This window comes from Oncorhynchus kisutch, linkage group LG17, assembly GCF_002021735.2.
Source record: "Oncorhynchus kisutch isolate 150728-3 linkage group LG17, Okis_V2, whole genome shotgun sequence".
Taxonomy (NCBI): Eukaryota; Metazoa; Chordata; class Actinopteri; order Salmoniformes; family Salmonidae; genus Oncorhynchus; species Oncorhynchus kisutch.
In genome coordinates, this window is record NC_034190.2 from 27,021,074 (window position 1) to 27,032,675 (window position 11,602).

At 43.6% G+C, this 11,602-nt stretch overlaps 1 protein-coding gene across 1 annotated transcript; it reads right to left on the minus strand.

The window, feature by feature from the left end:
• Positions 1–3,778: 3,778 nt before the first annotated feature.
• On the minus strand, positions 3,779–8,391 carry LOC109880800 (trophoblast glycoprotein-like). The gene is made up of 2 exons (XM_020472986.2): positions 7,587–8,391; positions 3,779–7,249 (listed from the first exon to the last, which is right to left on the minus strand). The coding sequence occupies exons 1-2, from the start codon at positions 7,847–7,849 to the stop codon at positions 6,370–6,372; spliced, it is 1,143 nt and encodes a 380-aa protein (XP_020328575.1). The 5' UTR covers positions 7,850–8,391; the 3' UTR covers positions 3,779–6,369.
• Positions 8,392–11,602: the final 3,211 nt, after the last annotated feature.

An 11,602-nucleotide genomic window follows, 5' to 3' on the forward strand; every position in this document is an offset into this window, starting at 1 on the left:
AACACTCTCTCTAGCTATCTAACACTCTCTAGCTATCTAAAACTCTGTAGCCATCTAACACTCTCTGTAGCTATCTAACACTCTCTGTAGCTATATCACACTCTCTCTAGCTATCTAACACTCTCCAGCCATCTAACACTCTCTTGCTATCTAACACTCTCTTTCTATCTAACACTCTCTCTAGCTATCTAACACTCTCTCTAGCTATCTAACACTCTAGCTATCTAACACTCTCTAGCCATCTACCACTCTCTAGGCATCTAACACTCTGTAGCTATCTAACACTCTGTAGCTATCTAACACTCTGTAGCCATCTAACACTCTCTGTAGCTATCTAACACTCTCTGTAGCTATATCACACTCTCTCTAGCTATCTAACACTCTCCAGCCATCTAACACTCTCTTGCTATCTAACACTCTCTTTCTATCTAACACTCTCTCTAGCTATCTATCACTCTCTCTAGCTATCTAACACTCTAGCTATCTAACACTCTCTAGCCATCTACCACTCTCTAGGCATCTAACACTCTGTAGCTATCTAACACTCTGTAGCTATCTAAAACTCTGTAGCCATCTAACACTCTCTGTAGCTATCTAACACTCTCTGTAGCTATCTAACACTCTCTGTAGCTATATCACACTCTCTCTAGCTATCTAACACTTTCCAGCCATCTAACACTCTCTTGCTATCTAACACTCTCTTTCGATCTAACACTCTCTCTAGCCATCTAACACTCTCTCTAGCCATCTAACACTCTCTCTAGCTATCTAACACTCTCTAGCCATCTAACACTCTCTCTAGCTATCTAACACTCTCTAGCTATCTAACACTCTCTAGCCATCTACCACTCTCTAGGCATCTAACACTCTGTAGCTATCTAACACTCTGTAGCCATCCAACACTCTCTGTAGCTATCTAACACTCTCTGTAGCTATCTAACACTCTCTGTAGCTATATCATACTCTCTCTAGCTATCTAACACTCTCCAGCCATCTAACACTCTCTTGCTATCTAACACTCTCTTTCTATCTAACACTCTCTTTCTATCTAACACTCTCTCTAGCCATCTAACACTCTCTCTAGCTATCTAACACTCTCTAGCCATCTAACACTCTCTCTAGCTATTTAACACTCTCTCTAGCTATCTAACACTCTCTCTAGCTATCTAACACTCTCTAGCCATCTACCACACTCTCTAGCCATCTAACTATCTCTAGCCATCTAACACTCTCTCTGGTTATCTAACACTCTCTAGCTATCTAACACTCTCTCTAGCTATCTAACACTCTAGCTATCTAACACTCTAGCTATCTAACACTCTCTAGCCATCTACCACTCTCTAGGCATCTAACACTCTGTAGCTATTTAACACTCTGTAGCTATCTAACACTCTCTGTAGCTATCTAACACTCTCTGTAGCTATCTAACACTCTCTGTAGCTATATCACACTCTCTCTAGCTATCTAACACTCTCCAGCCATCTAACACTCTCTTGCTACCTAACACTCTTTCGATCTAACACTCTCTCTAGCCATCTAACACTCTCTCTAGCTATCTAACACTCTCTCTAGCTATCTAACACTCTCTCTAGCTATCTAACACTCTCTAGCCATCTAACACTCTCTTGCTATCTAACACTCTCTAGCCATCTAACACTCTCTCTAGCTATCTAACACTCTTTCTAGCTATCTAACACTCTCTAGCTATCTAACACTCTGTAGCCATCTAACACTCTCTGTAGCTATCTAACACTCTCTCTAGCTATCTAACACTCTCTCTAGCTATCTAACACTCTCTGTAGCTATATCACACTCTCTCTAGCTATCTAACACTCTCTGTAGCTATATCACACTCTCTCTAGCTATCTAACACTCTCTGTAGCTATCTAACACTCTCTGTAGCTATCTAACACTCTCTGTAGCTATATCACACTCTCTCTAGCTATCTAACACTCTCCAGCCATCTAACACTCTCTTGCTATCTAACACTCTCTTTCTATCTAACACTCTCTCTAGCTATCTATCACTCTCTCTAGCTATCTAACACTTTAGCTATCTAACACTCTCTAGACATCTACCACTCTCTAGGCATCTAACACTCTGTAGCTATCTAACACTGTAGCTATCTAAAACTCTGTAGCCATCTAACACTCTCTGTAGCTATCTAACACTCTCTGTAGCTATCTAACACTCTCTGTAGCTATATCACACTCTATCTAGCTATCTAACACTCTCCAGCCATCTAACACTCTCTTGCTACCTAACACTCTTTCGATCTAACACTCTCTCTAGCCATCTAACACTCTCTCTAGCTATCTAACACTCTCTCTAGCTATCTAACACTCTCTCTAGCTATCTAACACTCTAGCTATCTAACACACTCTAGCCATCTACCACTCTCTAGCCATCTAACACTCTCTCTAGCTATCTAACACTCTCTCTAGCTATCTAACACTCTCTCTAGCTATCTAACACTCTAGCTATCTAACACACTCTAGCCATCTACCACTCTCTAGCCATCTAACACTCTCTCTAGCTATCTAACACTCTCTCTAGCTATCTAACACTCTCTCTAGCTATCTAACACTCTCTAGCTATCTAACACTCTCTAGCTATCTACCACTCTCTAGCTATCTAACACTCTGTAGCCATCTAACACTCTCTGTAGCTATCTAACACTCTCTGTAGCTCTCTAACACTCTCTAGCCATTTAACACTCTCTCTAGCTATCTAACACTCTCTCTAGCTATCTAACACTCTCTCTAGCTATCTAACACTCTCTCTAGCTGTCACACTCTCTCTGCTCTTCCTTCCCTGCCGTGACAACCTTGCAGCCCAACCTATTGAAAACTGACACCATTGATTTTCCAGACCTCATAAGTATGTTAATCGAATCCAGTCACAAGATCCACCCAATAATAACCTGAGGAGTAAGTAATGACCAGCAGTCACCAATCTCTTCAGTCCTTCTATCTTAGTCCCAAATTGCACCCTATTCGCTTTATAGTGCACATACTAAATTAAACCTCATGTTCTGCTCTTGTCGTGACACATTGCATAAAGGCAAAAGGAAATAGGCCCACTTCTGATGGATTTCCTTCCCAGTGGCCGTTATTAAGAATGACGACACGTCACTGATAATGGCTGCTGCATCAGATTGACAAATTTAGTCTGTGTCCAAAATGGCACCCTATTCCCTATATAGTGCACTGTCCCTCGTCAAATGTAATGCACTATATAGGGAATAGGCGTCAAAAGTAGTGTACTGTAGGGAATAGGGTGCCACTTCAGACACACCCTTGTCATGGTGAGGGGAGGAGCTAGCCACTATCACGTCACAAGGCATCTTAGCCTCTCTCTCTCTGTCTCGGTCTCTCTCTCTGGCCAGCAGAACAATGCAATTAGTGGTGGAGCTTTGCTTGTAGTTAGGTCTTCCTCTGTGACACGTCCTACATCACCACGGCCACATAGGGATTGAGTCAGCGTTTCTGCAAGAGGATAATGAGGAACAATACGGTGATGGGGGCCGGTTGAGTCAGAGTAATGAGAGAGTCAAACTCTGTTCAATTCAACCACAGCAGAGTAGAGCACCTTCCTGTTTTATGAAGTTATTGTGTCTGTTTGAAATGATACCCTAATCCCTACATAGTGCACTACATTTAACCAGGGCTATGGTCAAAAGTAGTACACTATATAGAAAATAGGGTGCATTTCAGACCAAGCCATTGAGTTTTGTTCTATTCTCTCTACCAGCAGCAAACCACCGCAAAACCAAGTTGACACAGGCTTTTATTCAAATATATATATATAAAAAAGAAAAACCTCATTCAAATATGCTATTAGAATTTCAAGTTTGGTTGAAAGGATTCTACACAATGTCCAGGCTTTATATTCAACTAAAAAAACATGCAATAAAAAATGTAAACTTCAAATGGAGACATAAATAAGAAATGTGTTCTTTGTTGCTATGTTCTCCCTCTCTAGTTTTCACACACCAGACTAAACATTAGCCTGGTACCAATTACCAAGGTTAGGTTTCTCACTGTGACTTTAGACATCATGACAGAAACATCACAGATCAAAGAGAACCATATGTACTCCCAACACATCCCATTTAGGTCAACTATCACTTCACAAATTGGTTTAAAAACAAACAGATAACAGCAGAGGAATGAATTATAATTTAAGTGTATAACAAATACTTTAACCTGGGTGGTTTGAGCCCTGAATTTTGATTGGCTGAAAGCCATGGTATATCAGTCCGTATACCACGGGTATGACAAAACATTTTGTTTTACTGCTCTATTTATGTTGGTAACAAGTTTATAATAGCAATAAGGCTCCTCGGGGGTTTGTGCTATATGGCCAATATACCACAGCTAATTTATATTTGTTGCGTTGTGCCTAAGCTGTGGTATATTGGCCATATACCACACCTCCTCTGGCCTTATTGCTTAAGTATATTTCTGTTGTAAGAAGGAAGGCAACAACAGTTCCTTCACTGCACTAGTTAATAAGAGCAGAGCAGGCCTCGGCGTCTGAATTAAACTGCTGCTGCCTGCTCTGTTGCTGGCATTCCAGGCTCATCTGTATCCTATCACTGAAAAGTCCCCTGAACAGAAACAGCTTCAGCTCCACCCAGGCTTTCCTTCCTTTAGGGAACGGCTGTTATCTTCGAGGAGGGATCGCTTTTGGCTCAGCCCCATGCACCCCCAGGCCCTTCTTCAGCCCCAGCCCCATAGCCTCAGTACTATAGCCCCAGCCCTATAGCCCCAGCCTCAGCCCTATAGCCCCAGCATCAGCCCTATAGCCCTTGCCTCAGCCCTATAGCCCCAGCATCAGCCCTATAGCCCCAGCATCAGCCCTATAGCCCCTGCCTCAGTCCTATAGCCCCAGCACTATAGCCCCAGCCTCAGCCCTATAGCCCCAGACTCAGCACTATAGTCCCAGCACTATAGCCTCAGCCCTATAGCCCCAGACCTATATCCCCTGCTTCAGTCCTATAGCCCCAGCACTATAGCCCCAGCCTCAGCCCTATAGCCTCAGCCCTATAGCCCCAGCACTATAGCCTCAGCCCTATAGCCCCAGCCCTATAGCCTCAGCCATTTAGCCCCTGTCTCAGCCCCAGCCCTATAGCCCCTGCCTCAGCCCTATAGCTCCAGCCCTGCCCTATAGCCCCTGCCTCAGCCCTATAGCCCCAGCATCAGCCCTATAGCCCCAGCATCAGACCTATAGCCCCTGCCTCAGCCCTATAGCCCCAGGCTCGTCCTGGTTCTCATCATCTTGAAAATAAAACTAGAGATCTTAAAACAAAGCACATTTTCATGAAAGAGGGTCTGGAGATTTCCGTTGCTGTATGACTGTGGCTGTGCAGTGTGAACAATCCTCCTTTTTCCACTCATCTCCGTGAAAAGAGAGAGTTGATTTTAGGAGAGCTAGGAGGAGAGGTTCTCCTTCCTTTGGAATGCTATGGAGACTAATCTGCTGGGATTCCATTCAGGCACCCTGGGGCAGAGGGACAGAAGACCAAAGAACTGCTCCTCAGTCCTGGGGTGAGCTGGCCCTCAAAGCTCAATGAGAGATTGTCTGTGTCCCCATGGTACCCTATTCCTTTTATAAGTGCACTACTTTTGACCAGGGCCCATATAGGAAATATGGTGCAATTTCAGACACAGCCATTTTGCCCAAGTTTCACAGGGGTTGGTGTCACACAACCTGCATCTTATGGGCTGATGAACTTGGCTTTACTTGAGCTTGGTAGAGATAGTATATACATTTACAAGATCTCTCCTCAAAGAACAACATTCACGTAAAGTCATAGCAGGTGAAATGTATAAGAACAGTCTTCAGTTGTATTACTTCAGCTTCATGAATTAAGTATATTCATCCATATCTGTTCTCAGTTCCAAGAATCAAAACATACATGAATGATATTGTCCAATTGTCGTTTCACTCCTTCACGTGACACTTCACTCGAGGACAGACAGAGAAGCACCTCTTTTAAGAGGGGAAAATCTATGTAGAAGAACAGTCAGTCCGTCCCCCATCCATACACCAGTTCTCTTTCACAGCCCATGCCCCTTTATCAGTTAGGGGTTATTCCTAGTCTCAGACGATGTGTGGACTGGAAGGGAGGACTGGTTGAGAAGGACTATAATCAGACAGACGGTTCATGCTTTCGTCATGGACCCAGCTACTGGGAAAACAATAGCAATGCCCAGTTATATACTTACTGTATGTTTATATTTACAGACAATTCATATGTACAGTTTCTACATTATTCTCTATAAATGCAATAGAAAAAAATGTTTTCAATGTTTTCAATTATGAAAGAAGGATCATGGAAGCCCCTTGAGTGTCTTGATATCATCAAATGTCTGCCGTGGTGGAGACCTGTGAGAGCCTGGGGTCGGCGTCGTGCTCGTAGCGGTAGTGGTATCCCTCCAACACCTCCGTGCACGCTTCCCGCATGTCATTGATCCTCTTCTTGATGCCCTGCCGGTTGAGGTAGAGGACCAAGAGGAAGATGAGTCCCACGAAGCCCAGGACGATCCCTAGGAACACGTAGGAAGTCTGGAGGGCCAGGTCCGCCCCCTCATCCACCCTGTGGCACCCCAGCGCCACCCTGTCCCTGCCCACCCCAGCCTGTCCAGCCGCCAACCTCAGCAGAGAGATGTTCCTCATGTCTGGGGGGAAGGCACACACCAGGCTCTCTGCGTCCCCCACATGTCCCTGGGAGGAGTTGAGCCAGGCAGCGAAGGGCTCCATGCCACAGATACAGGTCCAGGGGTTCTCCCCTAGAATGAGTCTCGCCCCGGGACACAGCGAGTCCAGCTCAGCCAGGCCCTCCTCCTGGACGGTCCGCAGAGCGTTGAAGGTCAGATCCAGCTGCTCCAGAGAGTCCAGCCCAGAGAAGGTGCCATTGTAGAGGGCCACCAGGGAGTTGTTGGCCAGGATGAGCCTCCGCAGGCCCCCCAGGTAGGAGAAGGTGTGAGAGGGCAGGTAGATCAGGCTGTTCCCTGACAGGTCCAGGGTCCGGATCTCCCCCAGGGTGGACCAGCGAAGAGACATAGCCAGGTCCATGACAGAGGAGTGGTTGTAGAGAGCTCGGCTGAGGTTGAGCTCCCTGAGGGTGTGGCCCGGGACAGTGAAGGCCTCTGGGTTGATGACAGTCAGCTGGTTGGAGCTCAGGTCCAGAGAGCGGAGGGAACGCAGTCCGGAAAACGTCTGAGACTCTATCTCTGTTATCCTGAAGGGAGGGAGGGACAGTGGGAGCAGAGGATGTATAGTCATTACTGTTATTATAGACCATGAGTAACACAATAGTAGGCACATGGTTGATTCAAGACTACCCAACACAACAGGACACTACTCATCAAATGTTTCATGCTAAGACACATTCAAAAGTGTGAGAAAATATAAATATTTAAAAAAATATATAGACAAACTCTATGACTTGTTTGCTATAATAACACATTGATATTTCAAATCATGAGGGAAATATACACTTGGGAAAGTGAGTCTAATAAAAGTAGGCCAAACTACAAAAGTCTTATTTGGGGGGGGGGGGGCAATGTTTATCTTACCTGTTGTTACTCAGTGACAACGTGGTTAAATTGTCCAGCCCTTTGAACGACTCTGGTCCAATTCTGCTGATCTGATTTCCCGTTATAAACAGATTCCTCGTGTACCCTGGTATCCCGGACGGGACACTCCGCAAGTATTTGGAAACACACTTGACGGTGTGCGCGGCTTCTGAGCATTCGCACCGGAGAGGGCATCCGGATGCGCGCCCAGAGATTGAACAGAGCAGCGCAAACAAAACAATTAGTGGGGCCAAATCCGGCATTTTTTACAAATATGCTATGCTAGTTTTTGTACATTCAAAACAAAAAAAACTCTACTGAGCGACACTCACGGAAATTGACTTGATTGCCATTTCAAACGAAGAACAAACTCGCCCCTATTGCCTACTTTTCTAAGCGCGATAAAAGTTATGCATATGCTTTAGGCTACAGAGCACTGTAGCTCACCAGCTATATACACACCAGCTATATACAAATATATGTATCCTACTGCCGATTAGAGTGAAACGTGGAGAGAGTCCTGTCGTACACTGTTCAGATTGTCCTCAGCATCTCCTTGATCCGTTCTGTATTACAAGTCCACGGCTGGATGTTCAACTTTTTAGCATTTCGGAAGCCCACGTGTGACTGAGAGGCAGTGTCTGATTTCTATGACAAAAAGGGTTCTCGCTGTCGGGGTTGTTTGATCCCAGCGGATGCAAGCGGGGCGCAGCTCCACTCAAACAATGACATTAAAGCACCATCGCGTCGTAGGCTACAATCACCAGGGAGGGGCTTTCCAGCTTTCCACTCAGCCTGTCCAGAGCCTTTCTGCTCTCCCACTCTAACAAGAAGGGTGAAATTACTACCCGCAATTGGGGCGTTCCTGCATATGGTCACTCCCCTCCACTCAAACAGGAGTAATACAGGCCTAGTTCACAAATTTTGTCGGGAAATAAAATATTCTAAAAATATAGTTATAATATGATTGTGATTTATCAGGGGGTGCCGCAGCACCAGTATTCCACCGGTATGTTATAATATGATTGTGATTTATCAGGGGGTGCCGCAGCACCAGTATTCCACCTGTATGTTATAATATGATTGTGATTTATCAGGGGGTGCCGCAGCACCAGTATTCCACCGGTATGTTATAATATGATTGTGATTTATCAGGGGGTGCCGCAACACCAGTATTCCACCGGTATGTTATAATATGATTGTGATTTATCAGAGGGTGCCGCGGCACCAGTATTCCACCGGTATGTTATAATATGATTGTGATTTATCAGGGGGTGCCGCGGCACCAGTATTCCACCGGTATGTTATAATATGATTGTGATTTATCAGGGGGTGCTGCAGCACCAGTATTCAACTGGTATGTTATAATATGATTGTGATTTATCAGGGGGTGCTGCAGCACCAGTATTCCACTGGTATGTTATAATATGATTGTGATTTATCAGGGGGTGCCGCAGCACCAGTATTCCACTGGTATGTTATAATAACTGGATGCGCAAAGTGGCCAGAATTAGTCATACACACGAAGATGGAGAACTGACACATTCCCAGATCCTTGTGTCATGACACTTGATTTGAACTATTGTGGGGCACTGAATAAGCACTCATGGGGTCCACTTCAACAACATATAAAAGTTAAAGTTCTTAATTTAATGTAGTGAGCCAGCAGGTTGAATACATCTCAATACTCGCCAAAATCATAGATATTATAACAATGTTATAACAATGAAGAACACAGGCTGTGTCTATAAAAAATTATAATTCACAAGCGAAAAGTTAATGGATCCAAATCAATAAAGACGGACGCACCTTCAAGCATTTGCAGATCAAAATGTGTGCTACAGAAAATGCGGATAGAACGGTGTCAGGTAGAAGTGCCCTCCTCTCTCACTGTGATATTAGATCAACAATGCTTTTTAGACGGAGGGGGAGCGGAGCCTCGGTCTGCCCACCCCACCTCCCCCAATGCTCTCCACAGAAGAGAGAGAGAGAGAGAGAGAGAGAGAGCATCGAGGGTGTTTGCAGAATGATGACAAATGGCAATTGAATCCGAGGTTGTCCTTTTCACAGCCAAGTGTTTAGTCATAAATATGATACGAATGGTTGGATCAGTGGTGAAATTCCATTGAAATTGAGCGTTTAATTAATTAGCCTTTTCTCCTTGACACAAATGAGACTAACTATAATGTTGAGCACATCTAGTACTAAAACTATGCTGTACGAGTAGGCATAAGTAATATGATCCAATACTAGCATAATGTATGCCTTATTTCTTTAGAAATTAAATCACCAACAAATAGATACAATAATACATTTCTTTATTGGTATCATAGTTACATGTTATTTAAATACAATCATAGTTCACTCAGTCCCTTGCAGATTATTTAACGGGAAAACTGAACTTCAAGGGATTAAAATAACAAAATAAGGGTATTGGTGTTTATAACTTTATATGATTATTGGCCCTCAGTCATAATAGCATCCCAACTGTCTTTTGTTAGCAAGACAATGTGAGAAACCACAGGTGTCCACATTCCACAACCCAGCTTCTGGTTACAACCAGGGGGAAAGAACATCTAATATGAATTCAACTACTCTGAAGAGTGTTACTGATTCTAGAACATAACAGAATGAGAAAATGAGGGGTTCCATGTCTGGCTCCTCTGTTTTCCATTAGTTAAAGGTTAAATCTAAATAAAATACAAATGATAGGAAAGGAGCAAGGTTTTCAAATGGAATCAAGGCTAAAATTTATATCCAATCGTGCCTCTAAATTCAAAAAAGACTATTGCTTCAGTCAACCTCTAGTGTTATGAGAATGATCATCTATCATAGACATTGTCCAAGGATGCTACTAATAATAAAAAAGGCCACCTAGCCTGGTCCCAGACCTGTTTGTTCTGGATAGACAACTCCTATGGCCATTGGCATGCCAGCACTAGTAGATCTGGGACCAGGCTTGGACATACCATACAAAATGGAGGATGTAGTACACACAAACAGAGCCACTTTAGGCCCTTTGCACCATTTTCAAAACTACTGACTGGAATTATACACACATTTGAGAGTGCATCTTTAACTACAAGCCCCACTGTTTGTTCACAAGAAGCAGAGCTATTCTCCTGCATCTCAGATTATGTTCATCACTCAACGACAATATCAGTCATCTTTGACTTCGGGAAGGAGGGACAACCCTTCTGCTGTTTAGTTTTAATCTACCTTTCTATTATATGGCACCTACACTCCTAGGAAAAAAAACTAAAAGGGTTATTTGGCTGTCCCCATAAGAGAAGCCTTTGAAGAACCATTTTTGGTCCCAGGTAGAACCCCTTTGAGTTCCATGTAAGACCCTTTTCACAGAGGGTTCTAAGTGGAACCAAAAAGAGTTCAGCCTGGAACCAAAACGGGTTCTACTACGGGGACAGCTGAAGAACCCGTTTGGAACCCTTTTTCTGGGAAAGAGTGGTAAAACAGAGTTAACTACGGATCATTTAAAAAGTCTAATAAAGTCTAGTGTATTATATACAATACTTACAGTTGAAGTCGGAAGTTTACATACGCTTAGGTTGGAGTCATTAAAACTCGCTTTTCAACCACTCCACAAATTTCTTGTTAACAAACTATAGTTTTGGCAAGTTGGTTAGGACATCCACTTAGTGCATGACAAGTAATTTCTCCAACGATTGTTTACAGACAGATTATTTAATTTATAATTCACTGTATCACGAGTCCAGTGGGTCAGAAGTATACATACACTAAGTTTACTGTGCCTTTAAACAGCTTGGAAAATTCCACAAAATGATGTCATGGCTTTAGAAGCTTCTGATAGACTAATTGACATAATTTGAGTCAATTGGAGGTGTACTTGTGGATGTATTTCAAGGCCTACCTTCAAACTCAGTGCCTCTTTGCTTGATATCATAGGAAAATTGTAGACCTCCACAATTCTGGTTCATCCTTGGGAGCAATTTCCAAACGCCTGAAGGTACCACGTTCATCTGTACATACAATAGTAT

What these genes read in the sequence shown, in the direction of transcription:
- LOC109880800 (XM_020472986.2), bottom strand. Translation starts at nt 7,849, where the DNA reads ATGCCGGATTTGGCCCCACTAATTGTTTTGTTTGCGCTGCTCTGTTCA. An exon ending in TTGTCACTGAGTAACAACAG is followed by an intron (nt 7,250 to 7,586) that starts GTAAGATAAACA and finishes CCCTCCCTTCAG; the next exon opens with GATAACAGAGATAGAGTCTC.